The following is a 22,112-nucleotide window of genomic DNA, read 5'->3' as shown; positions in this document are numbered from 1 at the left end:
CTTAATCCCTCTCTGTGTCCCAACACAGCCCTGCGCTGCCCTGACAGTGAGGAAAGGATGCTGGCTGTTGGTTCCGCCGAGAGGAGGCTGATAGAAGTCCCTCCCCGGGCACACTTGCCTGGGGCTTGGTCAGCATTCTGGGCTCCAAGGAGGCTGCATGCTTCTTCTATATTTCCCCCCAATTCTGGATGACTAGGGCATCGGCCTCTGTCATCACAGAGCCCCAGAAGGGAATTCTAATTCCATCCCCTCTACATTAGCTACTCTTCCAGGCTCTGGGCCACTCCCAGCTCCCCTGAGGGTCAGGGCAAACGTGGCCTGTCTACCTTGCCCAAGGAGCTCTCTTCTATTGTGAGCTGTCCCTCAGCTTCAGGAGGGCTCCTGTGCTGAAGCAGGGGCGAAGGGAGCACCCCTCGACCAGCCCTTGCAGCCAGATTTAGCAGGACCAACGAGCCGGGGGTGGGACCGCCAGATGGGCCGCCACCCGGAGGTGCCGCGTGTGGAAGTGCTTGGGGAAGGATGCACAGACAGGAGGGGTTATCTCTGTCAGGGTCACAGGTGTAGGCTGAGCTGGCCCAGGATGCCCCAGGTCAGGAGAGACAGGACATTTGGATGTCTTTGCGATGGTTGGTACTAAGGCATTGTGTCCACAAGTGGCAACTACCAGGCTGGGGCTGGCTCAGGCCTGACTCTGGGTTCGGAGAGGTGAGCAAGCCCCAGGTTTGAAGGCATGGAGATGGAAGATGAGCCACCACATCAGGGACCCAGTTACCAGAGCATGTGGACCAGGACTTCTACCAGGTGGAACTGGTGCATGAGGTGACAGCCAGACCAGCCACAGTGGGACACTATGAGTGCCAGAGGGTGGGGTTGTGGCTGTAGGTTGTAGGACAAGCAGTTCTCTTGTCCCACAAGAGGGAGGGAGAGAGGCAGGGCTCAATAGCTTTAGTCCTGGCAAAGGGGTGGGAGCCCCAAGAAGCTGTGGGATATTCTCCATCGCTGCCCTCTGTTATTCTGTGCCCTGCCCACTGCTCTGAAATAAATTGGGAAAATAGCCCTGAGCTGGCTTTCTGACATCTGGGGACCTCCTGTCCATCCAACTGCTTTTGCACAGACAGGCTGGCTGGCGATCTCACATAGCCTCTCCTGGGGCAGGAGGCTCCATGCTGCCAAGATTCTTAGCCATACAAGGGGGTGATAATAGGTGACAGAGGGTCTCAAATCCTGAGTGTCCCAGGCAGCATGTTCCTGGGCAAGTCACTTACTTCTCTGAGCCTCAATGTTGTGTCAAAAGGAGGGCAATTATAGAACCCACCTCAGCGGGTTGTGGTGAGAGTTTAAAGAGACATGCGTGGTGCCCCATAGATGGTAGCTGGCATGAGTGTTATCCAGAGCAGAATGCTGCCAGGAAGACCCCCACCGTGGGGACCTGAGACTAATCCATAGAGACTATTGAGAAGCTCAGCGTATCCAGGAGGGGCAGGATGTTTAGTGACCTAGGTGGGCCTAGAAGGTTGGATGTGCTTTCTGGGGTAGGGCTGGGGTCAGTGTGGAGGGCTGGGGAGTAGGACACACTCTAACCAGCAGTAGGACGGAATTCATCTAGCAAAATACAGTCCCTGGAGGGGATGGGGACCAACAAGAGCTGGGATATAATCTACACACTTTTTAGGTATAGACCCAGCCCATGACCCCTCCTTTTCTGGGAACCTGGGAACTCCCCCTCCCCTCCCCCAGTATTGAACTCCAGAGCCCTGTTCATTTCGCCCACTCTGTGCTGAGGTGGACACCCCCCAGGGGCCAGGCGGACCCTCGGGCCAGAGCTTGCGTTGGGATGGAGGGGTGCTTGTAAGTCTGCTGGCACTCGGAGGACATGTGAGCTCAGGAATTCCGGGCTGGGAAGAGCAGATGGACGCACAATGAGAAACAGAAAGAGACCCGCAGGCCAGGAAGAGGAAAGGGAAAGGGAGAGGAGAAAGCTGCTGCTTTGCCCCTGGAAGGCCTTCCAGGCCGTTCCTGGTTCCTGGCCCTGGTGAGGCCCAGCTGTGTCCCTGCTCATGGACTCGGGGGATACCTCGTGGCCTTACGTAACCAACTTATTAAATGAGCTGGACTCAGTCAGCTGTAAGAAGAAACCTACTTTACTTTTTCCCCAATGTCCTTCCCAGCCTACTCTGCGGACTAGTTTTATTCCCAGTGACACTGAAAACTCATCTGTCTGCTGTTAGGCATGAAAAGGCCCCGTTGTTGCCTCCTGTGTATGCAGAGGATGCGAATTAACAGTCACGTCATTCCAGACAGTCCAGTCATAATCAGAAGGTTGGATCCTAGAGCCAGATCAGACTGGGAGGCCTGGGGGGAGGGCTCAGGAGAGCCTTCACTGGCCCCCAGGCCTGCTCCCCCCACTTGCCTGCCTCGCCAAGGTGTGCTCTTGGGGCTGAGGGGGAAGTGAGGGGTAAGGGGCCATCTTTTGTGGCGTCCAGAACTTGTGCCCACTCTGTCTTTTTCCCTCTTTGCTATCTTTTCTCCCTTTTGGCTGCTGCTGCTTCAGATTTGCCCTTCTGGGCACCACTGACTCAGCAGCCCAGAGGGGTGATGCTTTTCCTCCAGCTGATAACTTAGGACTCCTTGATTGGCTCCTGGGCCTCCGGCGCGGTCACCACCCCCATGCCCCAGCCAGGCTGCCCTCTGGTTCCTAGGAGATCTGTGACCTTGCTGTCCTTGCCTTCCTTGCCCCAACGTGGGCTTGCTGTTTGCTCCCAGTGTGGCCAGCTTCTCACTGCTCTCTGCCTCAGGCCTGTGGATGCAAGGCATGAGTCAGGTGGTCATGTCCATGCTTGCCCATGCCAAACTCTTGCAGTGGTCCCTTGAAGTCCTTCTCACTTGATTTAGGGTGATGGGAGCACCCCCCCATCCCTGCAGTGGTGGACAACTCACCCCCCCCCAAAGTTTTCTGCACTCCTCTCTCAGGCTGCAGGTGGGCAGTGTGCTTATGCTGTAGAACCAACCAGTCTGGGGCCATGCCCTGCAGAGAGGGTTTTGCATGTGGGCTATAACTAGCCTTAGGAGTCTGGATAAAACCAAGGCAGGAAGAATGCCCATTTATCATTTTGTTACACTTAAAATGTCCCCTTTTTTGTTTAATCCAGTTGTCTGGCTTTCTCTTAGGGTAACCAAGAGGGTTTCCAAGACTGTAAAACAGATGAGGTGGCCTTGGGGAGTCATGGGAGGCCCTGAGCTTCCAAAGAGCCTCTGTGGGTCATGAGCATCGTAAACATGGTTTACATAGTTCGAAGGTTTCTCTTTCAATCTTGTTCAAATTGGCACGGTTTGGGGGAGGGGTCCTGTTGGGTGTCACTGGCTTGGAGAACACCACTGTCTTCCTGCCACGTTCCCTACACATGCCCAGCAAGTGGGTGCCCTCCAGTGACCAAGGTATTGGCCCAAACTGGGACGTGGGGTTTGGCCAGGTTTCACTGACTTCCTTCTGGGTCTGGAGGTGCACTCACCATGGAGACCTGAGTACCAGGAGCACTCCTATTTCTGGAGGCCCTAAAGGTCACTAGAAGGATGGGTGAGGAGGAGGAGTATTGATGCAGGGGTGCTGACTGGCTGGCATGTTTGCTGGTGGGGAGCAGCTCGCTGGGCCAGTGCACTTGAGCACAGCTCCCTCCCGTCTCCTTGCTCTCTCCTTTGATGTCCTTGGTTTGGTAAGCTGTCTCCCCCTCCCCATTTTGCTCTAAGGAGAGTGGGTTCCACATCTCTGATGGGCTTATTCCTTCCTCCTTCCATATAGCCAGGCTATTATTTAACCAAGACTCAGATTTGGGTGCTGGGTTGGGGCTGTCACAGCCTGCTCTAGTTTAGGGGCCAACTCACTGGTTTAGCGAAGGGTGGCTCCGCCTTGTCTGGCACAGCTGTCAGAGCTCAGACCAGCGACTGAAGGTTGGACCCTGTTTTCCTTTACCATTGACCTTTCCATCCCACACACTCCACTCCAGGTATGTGGGGAGGGGTGGCCGTGGTCTGGGCCAAGGTCAAAATAGCTTCCAGATTCCACTGTGACCCCCAAAACTGACTAGGGGTTTGGGAGAAAGGAGCTGAGAACCTTCTGGATTAACTGCTGCTGGGTGTTTTTACCAGCAGTTTGACGGTGAGCCTCACTTTCTCCTCTGTGAAGTGCGAACACCTCCTTCACAGGCTGCTGTGAGGTCACATAAGAAAACAGAAGTGCAATTCCAGGCACACAGGAGGTGTCAGTAAACACCAGTCCCCAGCTACAACTTTGCCAGAAAAAGCTCCCATATGTTCATTAAGAAGAGGATTGTTAGGTCCAAAGGTATAAGGGCATTTAAAATTTTGATACATACATTGCCAAATTGTCTTTAAAAATATTGAGTCACTTTATACTTCCATCCAGAGTATATAGAGCACATATGTCTCCATTTCCTTGTCTACATGGAGGTTGACTTTTTTTCATCTTTGCCAATCCAGTAGGCACCATGAGATGGTTTTGGCTTGATTCAGTGCACCACTCTAGTTATTACTGAGGTTGGAGTCTTTTCTTGTGTACTGGCCGTTTTTGAGTCTTCTAATGTGTTCGTGTATTTCACCAAGTTTTCTGTCACAGTGTTTGTATCTTTTTTCTTAATTTGGAAGAGTTGTTGGTGTAGCATGAGTATTAATTCTGTATTTTTCTCTGGTTTCATATTTGCCTTTCAATCTCAGTCATGCTTGGTTATTTGGAGGGCAGAAAATGTGGGGCTTTCTTTGGTTATGTCCATTAACCTTTTCCTTTATGGTTTTGGGTTTTCCCATCATGCTCTAGAGACGCTTCCCGGCGCATGGACTTGATTTATAGGAAGGTGGTTCTGGCAGTTAGTGTAGAAGTTGGTTTGGAATGAAGGGAGGAGTTGAGGGTTGCAGTAGTGGAGGGGAGAGGAGAAGGGCACCTATACTGAGGCAGAGGAGAGGGCTGGAGTGGAGGGATGGGTTGACCTTGATGAGGGGGAGAGAGGCGTCCTTATTTTTGACCCGAGCAATTGAGTAGATGGTGCCATTTGGCAAAATGGGACCAGACCTGGAGGAAGGTGTTTAGGTGTGACCACACGCCTGTGAAGGTCTCCAGGACGTCCAGGACAGGACAGGGTGTAAGGGGGTGGAGCACCAGAGGACCATCTTGGCCCGAGGTGCTGTCATGGGACTCCTGGGGCATGAGTGGAAACCAGAGGCAGGGAGAGTGGGATTTAAATGACTGCTGTGTGTCCCTCCTGCTGCATCTCTTCCTGGTTTTACTTAAAGAGGCTCTTATATGAGAGGTCCCAGGAAGGCATTCACAAACAGTGACACACAGTGCAGATACATCCAAATAGCACTGATGGCTTTATTGCAGATTTGTGCCATTACAAGGATAATCTGGGAATATATTTTTAAAAAACCCTCCCTTTTATATACACAAACATGCTACATGGTACACTTTGCGAGAATGCTGAGGTAATAGGCACACACCCAGACATGGACAGTACCAATGTTCCAAAGGCTTGCATGCCCCGACCCACTCACCCACTGGGAGGGTCTCACCTTGACTCCTCTCCTGCTCCCGCTTGGCAATAGTTCCGTAGTACTGAGTGTGACCCTCTATGGCCAACAGGACTGGGAGAGCCACCTCGCTGTAATGCAATGAACAAGGGGGCCGGTGGCCCCTGGTTATTCAGTAACTCACAAGAAATGGCCAGTTCTCATCTTTGTGGCACCTGCATTCTCCAGGAAGTGTAGTTTGGGAATGAGACGCGGACTCTAGTTGGCCTGAGAACATGGGCCTTTTGGTCTGTAGCCATTTGGGGTCCCAGTAGTCAGATGATGACTTTTCTTTCCTTGAGTACCTCCTGGGCATGGTAGGCTATTATTTCTGTGAAGGTTAAAATGACATGTAGGCTAAAGTGTGAATGGGAAATACAAAACTGTGAGTACATTATCTGTGTGGCTGGTAGTTAGCTTTGGGCCTGGCCTTCCCTTTCCTGGCCAGAAACCTGGAGCCCCGACTGTCTCCTCCTCAGGGGCTGAGGAATCTTTCCTAGAAGGAGAGGAGGGTGCGACAGAAAGGCAAGGAGAAGAGCAGAGCAAAAAGGTGCCTGGAAGTAGAGCGAGTGGCCAAGGAGTGACCCACACAAGAGGCTTACTGAATGCTGTTGAACGAATGAGTAAGTGGAGGGGTGGATGGACAGATGGTGAAAGTCCTGAGAATAGGGGGCATGTAGAAACAGAGATGGAGGGGGATTTCGAAATTGATGAGGTGCCCAAAGGGCTTCTTAAGTTGGAAACCCCTCTGAGAGAGAATCGCGCTGTAGACATTCCTGGAAGGATTCAGCACGTGGACGCCAAGGACTGATCTTTGAATGGGAGCTGCACAGTCTGGTCTGCTCTTAGACACAAGCACCACGACTCAAGGAATGGCTTTCTCCAGGAGTAATGATGCTGGTAAGAGTGTCAGCACTCGAGGGTTGACTGTGTATTTAGGTATGTAAGGCAAACCTCTGTATGTATCTAGATATATTACATGTGCCATATATCTAAATGCATATGTATGTGACATACACTTAGGTGGGCAAGATCGGCTCATACACGTGTATATCATGAAGGTATTTTGCAGTTGTGCTTTTATTGTAGACCTTAATTTATTTAAAGAAAGACTGGTCTGCAGTCCCGTCCTGTTGGGAAACGCGAGGGCTGTCTGGTGTGAAGGAGTGTAGGGACAGAGAATACTGTACTGTTCAGGTCCGTGATCTGCCGCAGTGACTGGGACACAATCCAGGTCCCAGTCCTCCAGGTCCCAGTCCTCCCGGCTCCGGTGAACTGGTGAGGAGTTGCTTTGTGTGCTGGGCCTGCGTGGGGGCGGGCAGGCTGCCGGCAAAGGCCAGGCCACGAGGTTGGAGGGAGCTGGCTTAGTGGAAGGTGTTGGGATTGGGCCGGATCATCATCACCACTTTCTTGAGTGAGTAGGAGCCTCCTCGGAACTCAGCCCAGTAGACCCCATCCTGGTAGCGGCTCCGGTAATGCCCCCCGCGGTACCAAACCCCGTTGAGGTTGGAGTGGGCGCAGGCGTTATACCACCAGCCTCCCTTCTGGTAGTGGGCACAGTTTCCTGCAGAGAGAAGGGAGTGAGAAGGTCTCAGTGGAAGGGGCTTGGTTTTACCCATGTCCACTGTTTGCTTGGGGACTTTAGCAGGACCCTCTCTGGGGAGCCTTTGGAGCAAGAATCCCTGAGAGGTGGACCAGGCTTCAGGCCTGCTCAGACCTGTCTTTGAAGCTCGGCCTTCTGACTGACAAGCTGTGTGATCTTGGGCAAGTGACTTAAGCTCACTGAGCCACCAAATTCTCATTGTAAAAGGAGGATAAGCAACGTCTCCCCACAGGGCTGCCTCCCCACAGGGCTGCCTCCCGCACAGGGATTGAATGAGGGCACATATTTAAGCACTTAGCTCAGAGCTTGGTGCAGAGGAAGCGCAGGGGAGGACCCCACACCACGGGTTTGAACAGAAAACGGAAATGACCTGGGTGGGCGGGGGAGAGGCAAAGGAGTTTTCTTAGGAATTTTTTGAAGAGTTGAAACTGTTGGGTCAAGAGTCTTTATAGAATGACAAAGGAAGTGCTTGAGAGAAAATTCTTCTCTATTCCTCCCCAGCATGTATTCCAGCCAAATATATACTTTTAGTTCATAAAAGAAAGATATCTTATGAAACTTCTGGCACTGTCATAACATTCTGGAGTTTTCTGCCAAGGACAAGCAGTTTGGAAAGTGTGGGCAAGGGACAAGCGGTGTGCAGGGGCACCGGCTTCACAGGGAGGAGGAGCCCCATGTGCTTGGGCTGCTCTTAGTTAAAAGAGGGGGTCCCTGGTTTCCTAATCAGGCCTAGGAAGCAGGCCCCCACTCGGGGGAAGGGCTGCCCCAGTCAAGTCTGTGGGTTGGGGGCCACTGTGGCTGGCGGCCCTGCTCCAGCTGAGGCTTTGGGCTGAGGCAGAAAGTGAGGGAGACTCAGCCCCAGGCCCCTTGGGGCCCAGCCCAGCTTTCCCAGCCCTCAGGGAAGAGGGAGGCCTTCTGACTTGCCAACCAGCTAGGGCAGTGGTTCTCAACCTTCCTAATGCCGTGACCCTTTAATACAGTTCCTCGTGTTGTGGTGACCCCCAATTTCATTGTTACAAATTGAACATAATTAAAGCATAGTGATTAATCACAAAAACAATATGTAATTATATATGTGTTTTCCGATGGTCTTAGGTGACCCCTGTGAAAGGTTCATTCGACCCCCAAAGGGGTCACGACCCACAGGTTGAGAACTGCTGAGCTAGGGCCTCATCTCAAGAAATTGGGTATGGGGCCCTGGGGGGTGTGAATCTGTGCTTATAATTTTCTGTTTTCTCCCTTGTGTTTGTTTTAATATAAAGACTTCTTAGTGAAGGCCTGAGTGTGAGGCATGTGACCTTGGACAAATGACTTCCTCTTTCCTAGCTGGTTCCTCTCACCGGCTCCTGCAGCGCCAGGTGAACGGTGCGTGCTAGAGCAGTGGTCATAAGGCACCACTGCGTCAGGACTACTGAGGACTCCTGACTGTTGCCAAGCCCAGCCAAAGCAGCCCAGTGCATCCTCTCTAACATCTCATCTCCCTGTGAGGTGGGCCTGGTCCTTGTGTCCATGTGGAGACTGAGGCCCAGAGAGATTAGCAAGAGGCCCAGGGGCACATGGCTGGCAGGAGGTGGGACCAGCACGGCACGTGGCCAAAGTCCATGGGGATGTGAGGCCCTGACACTCAGCACTCAGGTAGAGAGATTATGCGAGCGCACCTGGATTGGCCATCACATGTGTCATTTGTACACACTACCTTTTTGTAAATGCCACTCTGACCCAGCTTTGCAAAGGGGACCTATGGCCAGTGGGCAGAGGAGTGGGCCTTCAGGGGCAGGGACAGGGTTAGGCAGCTGGACCCAGGGATCTCCCTGTTCTCAGGCCCTGGTGTCTGGGACTGGCTGTGGTTGACCTCTGTTCTTGGTCCTCCACCTGGGTCTGACTCCACAGTCCTACCTGTGTAGACATCGTGGTCTCTGTCCAGGGTGGTGAACTGCTTGCCGTTGTGCCAGGTGAAGGAGTCACCAGCATTGCCATTGTAGCGTCCCAGCCGCAGCTTATAATACTCGCTCTCAGGCTCCAGGCGGAAACTGGCATACTCTGCAAAGACCTTGCGGCCAGACCAGTCCTCCATGGTCACCAGCAGTTTGTAGTTGCCTTGGTTCGTCAGCCAGTAAATGTTCTCCAGGCCCAGCCAGTACTCACCGTCGATGTTCCCAAACCCTTGCTGGGGAAAACACAGGAGAGCATTAGTGAGGATTATGCAGGGCCCTTGGCCAGCAGGGCCTGGCCGTCAGGTGCACAGCCCTGGACAGAGGGCCTGGACACAGGCAGCGCCTAAGGCAGGCCTGGGTTCAAATCCCCACTCCTCTGCTTGGCTGTGACTTGATGAGTCACTTCATCTTTCTGAGCCTCAATCATGCATCATCAAGGCAACTTAGAGAGTGCCTGCTCTGTGCTAGGCTTGGCGTGAACACGGGGGATGCTATATTCCCTTCCCCGCACGGTCTGCAGGGAAACATGAGGCAAGGTAAATAAATGGAGAGCCCAGCACACAGCAGGCAGGCAACAGAGCTTCTCGGACAAGTGCTTACTTCCTCTGAGCTTCACTTTCTTTCTCTGGGGTGGGCTGTGTGAGAGTCATGCAAACATTAAAGTACAGACAGGTGTGAGCTGTGACAAACACGTGCCACATCCACCCGGGCTCCCTCTGAGGTCTAAAATCTGGTGGTTTTGTTACTGTGTTTACATGTAGTTTGGGGAGTCATCAGCTGAGTCATGGCCACTGAAGTCTTGAAAATAGATGGATTCAATAATAATAATAATAATAATAATAGTAATAATAGTATCTGGTGAGCTCAAGACTATACTGGCACTGTTATCAGAACTTCACCAACTCCTGCCAGCTCTTAAGAGCTGGGTGCTGTCATTGTCCTCCCTGGAAAGTGTGTTGAAGCCCAGAAAGCCCTGCATCACAAGGTGCTGGGGGGTGAGCTGGGATCTGAACCAAGAGCCCAGTCTTACCACCATGCTCCGCTGTCTCTGAGATAGAGAATACAGAAAGGAGGAGGAAAGAGGAGGGAGAGGAGAAGCCAAGACATAGGCTGGTCAGGAGGTGGGTCGGAGGGCAGCCAGGATAGGAGGGGGCCCAGCAGAGCCGTGGCAGGCGTCCTGGCCGGGGCGGTTTGTAGGCTTTGGTGTCAGAGGCCTAGGCTCTGGACACTGCTCTACCACTTGCAAGCTGAGCGAGTTATTTCACTTTTTCATCTATAAACCGGGTCGTTACCAGTATGTGCCTCCTAGGGCTGACATGAGACTAAATGCAGTACTGAATGGCAGCACTCGGGTGTTGCCTGGTGCGTGGCGGGCACCCAGTAAGCCGAGCTGCTCTGGCTGTCCCTGTCACCACCTCCTTGTTTAGAGGAAGGAGGCAGAGGCACGACCGAGTCCTAGTAGCCTTTCCTACTGTGAGAATGAGTATCCACCCCTGGGAATGGGGACTTGTCCCTTCTGGGCTGTGCGAACGTCTTCCCCAGGGAAGCCCAACTGGGAGTGAGCTGCTCCCACACCCAGGCTGGAGTGGGGGCCACCGTACCCATCTTGGAGCTTGTGGTCGGAACTTGGGACTCTTGTCTCCCAGCAGTGGTGAGCGGCAGGCAGGAGGGAGCTACTGGCCCTCGCCAGCCCTGGTGGGTTCGCAGAGATGGCCCCGTCAGTGTCCTTCTTGCCTCAGGTGTTTACTGTTTGGGGCTGCACAGGCCCTGACAGGTCAGCGGGCACCTTCCCTCCCAGTGGCTCCTTTCCTGGTCAGCCAGGCCTCTCGAGGTGGGCAGCACAGACAGGCCCTGTGGTCTCACCTTGTATGTCTCCCAGTTCCTGAAGAAGTTGACAGAGCCGTCCAGGCGCCTCTGGATGACGGTCCAGCCCCCAGGGTCATGCCGCTGGTCACACCACACCTGCATGAGGCGGTTGGTGTTCTCTGGCTTCACCAGGTAGATGGAGCTGGTGTCGTGGCCATCCTCCAGGGCCTGCAGGCAGTCTCTCCACGGACCTGGGGACACAGACACGCACATGTCACAGGCCTCCCCGTGGCCAGGCCACTGAGTCACATTCATACACCCTGGCTGCACCCGACGCGGGCACTACCTCTGTGGCAGTATCCCCCTCATCATGGTTTCACTTTTCGCAGCTTCAGTTATCCACAGTCAACCATGGTATGAAATATTAAATGCAAAATTCCAGAAATAAATAATTCATAAGTTTTAGATTGTGCCCTGTTCGAAGTAGCGTGATGAAATCTCACACCCTCCACTCCATCCCGCCTGGTACGTGAATCATCCCTTCATCCCTTTGTCCAGAGTACCCACGCTGTGCACCCTCCCTGCCCGTTAGTCACTCAGCAGCCATCTCCGTTATCATTTCGACTGCTGCTGCATCACAGTGCCGCTGTTCCAGTCACCTTACCTCACTTAACCACGGCCCCAAAGTGCAAGAGCAGCAAAGCTGGCCATTCTGATATGCCAAAGAGAAGCTGTACAGTGCTTCCTTGAAGCAAAAAGGTGAAAGTTCTCGACTTAAAAAAAAATTGTATGCTGAAGTTGCTAAGATCTGAGATAAGAATGAATGTTCTGTCTGTGAAATTGTGCGAAAGGAAAAAGAAATGTGTGCTGGTGTGCGGAGAGGGAGCACATTCATGTAACTTATTATAGTATGTTGTTATGACTGCTTTATTTTTATTGTTAAGCTCTTACTGTGTCTAATTCACAAATTAAACTTTATCATAAGTATATATAGGAAAAATCATACATACCTATGTATTGGTATTATCTGTGGTTTCAGGCATCCATTGGGGACCCTGGAACGTATCCCCCAAGGAGAAGGGGGGACCACTGTAATGTGATACACAGTTAGGAGCTCAGGGCTGGGGCAGGATGCCTGGACCCCAGGCCCACTTTCCCCCTCGTCCCCGCCATGTGATCTGGGCCAGCTTCCTTACCTCTCCCCGCCCTCAGTTTCCCCAACTTGTAGAAGGGAGATCATCTTTGCCTCATTTACGGTGGTAAGGGTTACTGAGATCATTTGTGTGGAGTTCCTGGAGTGATTTTTCTTTTAAAGTTGGTTGTAGTGGCAAAGAGAGACGAGTGCCCACCAAATGCAGCAGATTCATCAGCGCTGCGCGGCTCTGGCGGCCTCGTCCCGTTGGGGAGACGGCTGCTGCTCTTCTCGAGTCCTGTGGGCCCAGCCGCTGGTGCCTCAGCTCTGACTCTTACCCGCCTTGTCAAGACGGTGCTCAGTGGCAGCTGCCACAGTTTTTCATGAATGAATTTCCGTGTAGTCACAGGGACCCAAGCAGGGCCCCAAATCTGGCCACACAGCCAGCGATTTCAGGATGCTTCTGAGATTCAGACACTGGCCTCCAGACATCCTTTCAGGGGACCAAGTGCTCTTTTAGCTCAGTCTGTGTATTTTCCAAGGAAAGCTCACGGAGGGCCAGATGCTGGAATTCACACGTCTGAGGTTGCAGTTCTATGGGCAGGCCATGGACTTAAAGGATGGTGTCTAGGATGCATCCTGTCCACAGCTCTTCTGAAGCTGAGACTGGATCTGCTCTGTGATTTTCTGTGATGTCACAGAGCTTGAGTCAGAAGGAATGGGTGTCTCTTGGGATCCGAATGGCTACTGTAGGTCTTCCCCTCTCCCCCTCCCATCCCCCTGGAGGTTTCCTGTGTTTGGATGTTGGTCCCATCAACAAACTTGAGACACCAAGTTCCAAATAGGCTGACGTCTTCTTCCTCATTCATCTGAGGAACCTTGAGAAGGTTTTCAGGACCTAGCCATTGAGCTACATATCTTATTAGCGACACATTTTAAAATAAATAAAATCACATACTTTGCTTCAGCTTCTCTTCAAAATATTCCCCAATCCGAGATGCGCAAGATCGAACATGCTAGGAAAGTCCCATCTTGTTCTTTCTGTTAATTTGTATGTTTACTCAACAGCTGTTTACTGAGCCCCAGGTCCAGGGGGACCTGCCGGCAGCAGGAGCCCAGGGTGGGGCTGCTCTGATGCCCAGAAAGGGAGGACCTGTGCTCCTGGGAATCCTGTGCTTCCCTCTCTGTGTGTGGGGGAGGGGTGACTCTGGGGGCTGGGTGCTCAGCTCGCCTGTGTACATCAAACTTCTCAGATTCCTTCCTGGATGGTGGTTGGGCGTGATGAGTCTACACGTGATGGCAGAACAGGAAAAGTTGGGGTTTTTCGGTCTTCGTGGCACATCTCAGGGGGCTTTTCCTGAGCCCCTGCTGCTGTGTTAGGGCAGCCTCCCTGGAAACCTGATGGGAAGGCGGGGCTGGCCTGGCTCGCCCCCTTCTGTCCCCAGTGCCCAGACAGCGCCCAGAAGGAAGGTGGATGTGGGTGCTTAAGGCCGACAGTTACCCAGGAGGCTCCTCCCGTCATGCTTCAGGGACAGGCTTCCCACTCATTTACCTGTTCACCAGCCCCCTCTCCCCTCTGAGGGGTGGGCAGTACCCTCCACACCGCCTGGTAGCAGATGTGGCACAAGCTGCTGCTCCCTTCTTCGCCTTGTGCCTCTTCCGTCCTGGGAAGGGGAGGCCAGACCCAGAAAGAGCATTCATGAAGGAGAAAAAGGTTTTGGTTGTGTTCAGCCCACAGCCCCAGGGACCAGGGCAGAGAATGGGAGTCTGTCCCCGACAGCTGGAGCAGAGCTGCTGTGGGCGTGGAGGCCCCAGCTCTTTCCCGAGTCCGAAGCACAGGGGAGGCCGTTGGTGGGGATGCTGGTGCCGGGAGACCAGCAGAGCCTCAGCATACGCCCCTGAGACCAGCACCGGCTCTCCCTGCAGGGCTCCTGCGCAGCGCTCGGGGGAAGGGCAGGCCAGCCTGGTGGCTCCCAGCCTGAGCTACTTTTGTGGGTGCCATCATGGTTTTAGCTTTACCTTTGGCATTTCTACAAAGAGCTCTCTTTAAATGTTTTGGGGCCACTGGTCTCTTTAAAAATTTGGGGAAAGCTCTAGATCTGTATTTAGAAAAATCCACAGACTCACACAACTTTGCTTATAATTTCAGAAGGTAAATAGACCTCCGAACCCAGGTGATGAATCCCTACCTCTAAGAGAGCTCTGACTAGAGTGGTAGCAACAGTAAAACACCCCTCCCAGCCAGCATGGAGTGAGTGTTCACCATACCCCCATCCGTGTATTTACACACCCGTCCTCCAGGTGCACCGTGGGACGTCGGGTGACACCCCTGGAGTCACACGGCTGGTGAGGGGCATATCCAGCATCTGAACCCAGGTTTGGGTGGTTCAGCGACCACACACTGTAGCTCTTCTTGTTCTCCAGCCAGAGTGAACTCCAGGGTAGGGAGGCCCAGGCTGACTTGTCTCTGTGTCCCTCAGACTGTTTTTAATCTTTGCTAGTCAGCCAGGTTAAAAATATAAAAATTTATACTTCTTCTTTGTCAAGGTGTTATACCCTTCAGAAAACATCTTTACTGATAATTTGGTTTTCTTCTATGTTACCTTTTGGTGTCCTTTGCCCATTTTTCAACTATCTTAGTATTTTTTATGATGTAGAAGAAATTTTCCCTTTTAATATTTTTTTCTAAAGGTTGTTAAAAATTGATTTTAGAGAGAGAGGAAGGGAGAGGGAAAGAGAGAAAGAGAAACATTGATGTGAATGAGAACTATTAATCAGTTGCCTCCCACGCGTGCCCTGACCGAACCGAGACCCTTCAGTGCATGGGATGCCGCTCAACCAACTGAGCCACGCTGGCCAGAGCTCCTTTACAATTTATAAGGCAAACCTGGGAAATCTTTCCTTGAAGGCTTTTAGGGATGGCATGCTTTCCAAAATCATGGAAAAGGTATGAAATGGCATACAAGTGTTTAGTATCTCCTACTGTTACAAAAAACATACACACAACAAAACTCCACATGTCCCCTGCACCCTGCTTTTCCCACGATACCCAGGACCCATTAGCTCCATCAGTAACCACATTTCAAACAGTTTTCTCTCAAACCCCTGCTGAGCTCCAGCAGATCTCCTGCATTCAAACCCCCCTTTGCCTTTGGCAAAGGTCAGAAAATTAAATGATGGGTGAAAATTAGTCAGAAAAATACTTAGCACTAAAAAGGTGGCAAATGGATGGAAGAGCAGAAGATGGCAGCAGTAAGACTGTCATGCGGCGCCACTGAAATGGCCAGTTCAGAACATCCTCCTTTGATGAGAAATCTGTGCCTGTTATATATACAGGCATCGCTGGGGAGGGCCAGGTGAGGCGTCCGACTACTGAGGACTCCGCGGAGAAAGTGTGGGGCTGGGATAGGACCCCAGACTGGGAGTCAAGAGCCCTCGGCTCAAGTCTCTGTGGCCTCATCTCCTCACAGTGGGACTTTGGACAGGTCCTTGAACCTCAGTTTCTTCTTCTGTAAACAGGGGAAGAACCCTGCCTCTTCCCATGGTCTCGTGAATACAGGAGCACCCAGCACAAGGCAGCCAGGGCAAGTGTCACCGAGGGTCCTCCCTTCCTTTCCTCTGATAGATGAGAGCTGACAGTTTTGAAGTTGTTCACTGCCCACCTTCCCCATCCCACACAAACAAGTCACCGTCTCTGCTTTTGAATTTCCAGGACTAAGTGTAAGGTCATTTACTGAGAGATGTTTCCATGAAGGCATATGTTAACAGCCGGAACTGCAGAGGAGAGGGCCACAGAGACACAGTGAGGTGGAGAACGGGGATCTTTTTGTCAATGAAGCTGAGTTCTCGGTGTGCGTGGCAGAGCTCTCCCTTTGGAACAGTGCAAAGTGCCTGGCGGTATTTCCCTTGGCTCCCCTTCTGAAGGGCAGCCGTGCCTGGAGCGCCAGGCCAACACTGACTCGGCCGCACAGGGCTCTGAGTGGAGTGAGCGCCCCAACCTCGTCTATAAAGACCGTCTATATTTGCACTCTCGGGCTGCAGGCGCGGGATGTTCCATGTGCAGAGAAGCGCAGCCTCCATGGCCGCGCTGAGTCTGCGAGATTCCTTAGGGAAGCGGCACAGGGAGGCCTCTGGAGAAGGAAGGTGGCAACGGGAACACAGGCATACAGGTCTTGGGCCCCCAAACCTCAGTGCCAAACTTGGTAGGTGTGGAGGTGATCAGGTTTGGGTGCCACAGTCCCCTCTCTGCTTCCCTCCTCCTGGCTGGGGTTCTTGACAGAAAATGGGGCATGCACCCAAGGAACATAGCCACCCAGAAGCCAGGCACCACATACTGATGACGGGTCCAGGGCACGCTGTCCCCAGTGCAGGGCCTCTCTGCTAAAATAGTGGAGCCTGCAGCCAGGCCAGACCTGCGTGTAACTTCCTAGTCCTGGTTCCCTCCCTGGGTCCCGGGCAGCCCAACTTTCCCACCCAGGCCCCAGCAGAGAAACAGGCTCACGAACTGCACCACCTCTCCATGCAGCCACCCTCCTGCTGGGAACGTGGCCTCATGAATGTCTGCTCAGGTGGCTGGAAGCTCCCGAGGCCAGCAGCTGAGATGTGGGTAGACCATGGGGCCTGTGTGGGCAGGAGTGATGCCTCTCTTCCCTGGCTTGTCTGGGGTGAGGGGGCAGGGCAGAGTCCTGCCTGGCCATGAGCTGGATGAGGCCGAGTGGCTGGCCAGCAGCCTGACAGGCCTCTTCACCCACAATGCCCAAGGCTCTGGGCGTGACCACCTGAGGCTGTGCAGAGGCCCTGTGGCCTGTGGAGAATGTTCTAGGGATGTGTTAGTTCATATGTGGGCATGGGGGAGGCTTCTGTGATGTCACTGAGACACACTGCTCTTGCGTGAGAACCGTATGCTGGTTTCAGTTATTCCCACTGATGGTCTCTCTCCAAAGAGTCTTTCCGCCACTCCCTGAAATGCTTCTCTAACAGAAGAAGTGACTAGCTGTTGAAATTGGACCTGGACTTTTCTAGCCACATTAACCTGAGAGCCGGGGCATGTGGACCATGTTTAGGTGGAGTCCTGCCCAGCCAGGGACAGGATTCTGGGCACCCCTGCAGGTAGGTGAGCAGACACCTGTGGGGGGTCAATTATAGGTGTTGCTCACTCACGCCTTGTCTATCCAGTAGGCTTGGGGAAGCAATATTTTAGTTATGAACATATATATTCTATGTCAGTCACCACTTTTGAGTGAACCAGAGTACAAAACAATAACTTAAATACCAGGAAGCTGGTGCGTCCCTACAGGCATCTCAAGTTAAGTTCCTGCAGGGCTCAGAGTTGAAATCATGAACGTTGTTTCTGGTCCTTAGGGGGAGAGGGTCCAAATGCTCATGCCTGCTGTTGAGGCCACTTAACTTGCCCTCAGACGATGGGCACAGGGCCAGGGAGCTTCTCAGGAGTTTATGAACGTGTTCGAGGCCTAAGAAAATCAGTTCGCTCTAAAATATGAAAAGAGAACTACAAAATCAAAATTTATAAGCAGGTAATTAAATTTCTGCAAAGTTTAACAAGTTGTCAAATTCATTAATTGTTAAATTTAGTCTTCATTAAAATGTTATTACTTTTGAAAACAATTTGTAGGTAGATTTTTCTCACTCCCCAAGAATTTCTGAACATGCCTGATGTTTGCTGAGAAATCAGAGCCAACCATAAATTGTGTTACTCTTGGCCAAATGATTTCAAAAGCAAAATTATTAAAATCCTTTTAGAATTCTTACAGCAGAAAGGACAGGAGGTGTGTGAGGTGGGCGTGTTTCCATGCACTTGGTACACTCTGAGGCTCCCAAACCAGAACTCCAGGCCCAGGAAGAGCTTGTGGGGATCCTGCTTCTGCCAGTTTGACCTCAGGATACACAGTGCTCACTCCTTGGTTTCCATCAATACCTTGGGCAGGAGGAGAAACAAGGACTTGCAAGCAATTTTAGAAAGAAGAGGTTAGACCAGGAGGGGTGGTGGTGGGCTCCTGGTGTGAGAGATGAGCAGCTCCCTGTGGCTCCCCAGGACCAGCGGGAGTGGAGTCCTGGGGCTCCGGTGCGGTGCGTGGGTCAGCGGTGCCCGAGGCTGCATGGGTGAGGGAGGTTGCAGAGGTGGGCAGCACACGGAGGCTGCCTGGGTGCAGTGATGAGGATGCCCAGAGACTGTTGGTGCTGGTCTACAGGCACCTCTTGGAAGAGCCTATCAGACCCACAATACGATACGGACAGGTGGCGATCCTGCAGGCTCCCAGCCCCTCCACCATTTCCAGGAAAGGGAATCAGCTTAGGGGCTTGTTCTTAGAGAATCCACGTTGGCTTTCATTGATCACCTTTTAATTTTTCAAATGCTCACAAACTCCTCTTTATAATCTTTTCCATAATTTTTCTGGGGCTTGACCATAGCCAGTTAGTATATAGTTCTAGTATTTCATCCTTTTTCTCTTTCTGAAAACAGGACACTTGTCCAGCACTAAGCCCGGTCCTCGTGATTTCTTGGTGATGCTGGCAGTGGTTCTGAGAACTCACTGCAAGGCCCTCAGCCCTCCTCACCCCCTCCTCCAGGAAGGCTTCCCAACCTCAGAGGAGCTGCTTATCCTCCTCGGGCTTCCCCTGTCTTGCTTATTTCTCTCTCCTGGAATGCAATAGGAGTGATGATGAGCGTGTACCTAGAGCCTTTACGCACTCTTTCATCTCCTCCTCAGGAGTCCCTGCAGCAGTGAGGACACTAAGGCCCGGCAGAAAGTGGACGATCTGGGATTAGAACTCAGCTCTGCCTTCTTAGTCCTGGTCCCTCTGCCTCACTGTGCCGTGGCTGTCACACCGTATTAGGATTGTTGGGGTCTCACTCCCCACCAGACCGTGGGCTCCTTCGGGGCAGGAACCTTCTCAGGGGCCGTGGTTATGGGTTGATCTTCCCAGCCTAACACCCCACGTGCCTTCCTCCATCTCCCGTTTCCTCACCACCATCAGCTGCAATCCTTTTGTCATCCTCATTCTGTTCTTTTCAGTCTGAGGACCAATAATAATAAATCCATCTGGAAACAGGGACCCCACGACAGGGGGCAATCGGGATGCAGACCAAACCGTGGGAGAGGAAACCTGTGCTGGGGGAGTCTGGGCAGCGGGTAGTAGAAAGCCGACACAGGATGGATTGTCTGTTCTTTTGGATGTGACTCCAGCATTCCACTTAATTTTAACATTTAGAAATTTAATAAAGTAAACTATTTGTCACTTAAACTAAACATTTTAAGCAAAATTATTCTCTATATGTGCACTAATTTTAACTTAAATTATTCTATCCAAAAAAATCTATTAAGGGACAATCATTTATCCATTTTAAAAAATGACATAAAGCCACCCTGGGGCCTGTAGCCCCATTGGCTCATCCTGGGATGCAGGGCCGGGATCATCAGGCTTATGTCACATGCTCTACTTCCAGAGTCATGGCAGGGGCCCCTCTGCCCGGATAGCGTAGGAGGCACGTCCTGCTGCCTGCGTCCTTCCTGCCCTGACAGAGGCCACTGGGAAGTACACGGCGTTCCTTTTACAGCAGCAGGCTGCCCACTGCACTCAGCAAACCTCACCAGTTCCGCTTAGACACGGCAGGAGGATGCTAACTCAGTTCTCCTTTCCTTGTCCCTTTCTCAGGGAGCATCTCAGGGTTTTGATACAGTCCCCAGCGTAGCTTCGCCACAGCAATCCTTTTGTTGACTAGTGAGCTGGCTACAGATGCCTGAGCTCCAGGATTTTCTAGATAACTTCCAGTTTGCTTAGTGCCAAACTTGCGATTTCCCCGTCAGGATGCCAGATCACTGTAACAAGCTGATAGTTTATCTCCGGGGTGTAAATAGCCGGAGCACTTAGCCAAATGTTTTCCTTGGAAAAGGCCTGCGTCATAGAGGAAGAGCTCGCCATCGCACTCAAAGGCTCTCTGTGACCTGGTCCCCGAGGTACCCAGGAGGGGAAAAGAGAAAGCAAAGCTACAAGGCAGATGACCCAGCTCGAGCTGGAGCGGCTTTTGTTTATCAGGAAGCTAGCAAAGAATGCTCTTTGAAATATCACTGGATTACGTAGTTCGTAATGAATTTGGAAATCTTATTTTGTTCAACAATAACACTAGAAACTACACAGCACAGTGCAGTGCACAGCACGAGCTCTGGAGGCCTGAGGGCTGGGCTGGGCTCCCCTCAGCCTCTGTGATGGAAAGGCCCAGTCAGCCGTGGCTGGAGTCCCCCTCGCCATCCTCAGTTTCCAGGTGCTTCTCCTGCCCCCCAACAGCGCTTCAGGCTTGGAAGCTGGTTGGCTAGAGCTGGCAGAACACCCTACCAATAGCGTTTCACCTGGATTGAAGATTGCTTGACCTCCAGAAGGAACGGAAGCCACAGTGTGATACATCTCATTTTCTATTTTAAAACATGCCATCGTGCTACGGAACCACAGCCTAATGTACATACTTCCCACCTCATAGCAGGAAATAAAATAAAAGGGAAAAAATCTACCTAGGAAAACACTCATTTGAGTTGCCTGTCCTTTCTGGCCTGCACGGTTGCTACTGATGTGGCCCTAGGAGCAGTTCAGAGCTACTGAGTCTTATATATTTAGAGTTAACCTATTTAAAGAAATGAGGACTTTAGACTTAGCTATATTCAGAGTTACTGAGTTTTATATACTTAGAGTTAACCTATTTAAAGAAATGAGGACTTTACACTTACCTATATGTTGAAGTAGCCCTAGAGAATTTGTCCAGATATATCTACAGCTTCGGTTGGTCCATTTACTACAAGTCAGGTGCACAGTATGTTTTCTGTGGGAGAGCTCGATTGTTTTAGACATGCTGTATTGTGATGCTAACTTAATTCTGTTCTCTCCCCTTTTTTGTGTGGTTTTTTTTTTTTTGGCGGCATAAATTCACTACAATCCTTTTTTTGTGAATAGTGAACTGGCCACAGACAGTTGGTTCAATTGGTTCCTCCGAGGCCTGAGCAAGGAGGCAGCAACATTGTGTCTCTGGGTTCTCAGCAACAATGTCTCCTGTTATTAGAAAGGTGAAAGCTCTAATAGTAAGTTCGCCAATGCTGTTCCCAGAGCTCTTTTACAAGGAGCTGCTTGGAACCTGGTACATGAAATAGTGATAGAGGGTCAGGTCCCAGCATCTGGCACCTGGGCCGGGGCAGGCATTTATAGAGTGATTTTCACACCGGTTCCCCTCCAGCCTTTCCATGGAAATGTACAGTATCCCAGAGTGGTTAAGACAGACTTGGGTTTGAGCCTTGGCTGAGCTATTTAATAGCCGTGTAATCTTGGCTAAGTTACTTAACCTCTGAACCTCCGTATCCTAGATCAGCCGTTTCAACATTTTTCATCTCATGGCACACACAAACTAATTATTAAAATTCTGTGGCACACCAACAAATATATTTTTTGCCAATCTGACAAAAAAATAGGTATAATTTTGATTCACTCCCACCAGACAGCTATTGTGTTGGGCCGTTGCCATATTTTTATTTGACAGTCTAAGGGAAAAGAAGCCAGTGCCCCTGACTAGTCAGGTATTGCATGTTTTAAAAATTCTTGAGGCCACCAATTGAAAATCGCTGTCCTGGGTGTTGGAAGTCCCAGGACCAATCTTGGCTCTGCACTGACAGGCCCTGGGGCAGGAAGGCAAAGAGGCCCTAACACACTCTAATATTTTATGATTCTGTGGCCCCTTCGGACTCTATTGAGAAACAAACTGAACTGATTATGTTATCTGCCTCAAGAGAGAAAACAGATAGAAATGCCTACTCCTTTTGGTTTTCAAAGATTCGTTTCAGACCAGGCCTCACTGCAACAGCTGGTGGTAGCAGTGCCTTTCCTTTCTTTCCTTTCTAGGAGGGTGCTGGGCCGGAGGGCTGACTTGTGCCTGGCTGTGCCTGGGCTGAGCTGAGGAAGGGTGTCCCAGGCCTCCCAGAACCTGTTTGAGAGCAGACAGAGCTGAGGCTCCATCCTGTCCTCTCCTTTGCCTCATGCATCCTTTCTCTCCAACAGACCCGAT

General features: G+C 51.6%; 2 protein-coding genes across 10 annotated transcripts in view; one reads left to right on the top strand and one right to left on the bottom strand.

The window, feature by feature from the left end:
• Positions 1 to 22,112, top strand: part of RALGPS1 (Ral GEF with PH domain and SH3 binding motif 1) — a 240,208-nt gene that overhangs the window by 132,589 nt on the left and 85,507 nt on the right. The gene's annotated exons all lie outside the window — the stretch shown is intronic.
• The window catches only part of ANGPTL2 (angiopoietin-like 2), a 34,807-nt gene continuing 18,054 nt past the window's right edge, over positions 5,360 to 22,112 (bottom strand). Inside the window, exons 3-5 of the mRNA XM_005881467.2 lie at positions 10,978 to 11,171; positions 9,077 to 9,347; positions 5,360 to 7,141 (exon numbers count right to left, since the gene is read on the bottom strand). Of these exons, the coding sequence (XP_005881529.1) occupies positions 6,942 to 7,141; positions 9,077 to 9,347; positions 10,978 to 11,171 (665 nt within the window). The 3' untranslated portion in view covers positions 5,360 to 6,941. The remainder of the gene's footprint in view (positions 7,142 to 9,076; positions 9,348 to 10,977; positions 11,172 to 22,112) is intronic.

The sequence above is a fragment of the Myotis brandtii genome, unplaced genomic scaffold (assembly GCF_000412655.1).
Source record: "Myotis brandtii unplaced genomic scaffold, ASM41265v1 scaffold68, whole genome shotgun sequence".
Taxonomy (NCBI): Eukaryota; Metazoa; Chordata; class Mammalia; order Chiroptera; family Vespertilionidae; genus Myotis; species Myotis brandtii.
Note: the sequence above shows the minus strand (reverse complement) of the source record. Positions and strands in the feature narration are given on the sequence as shown.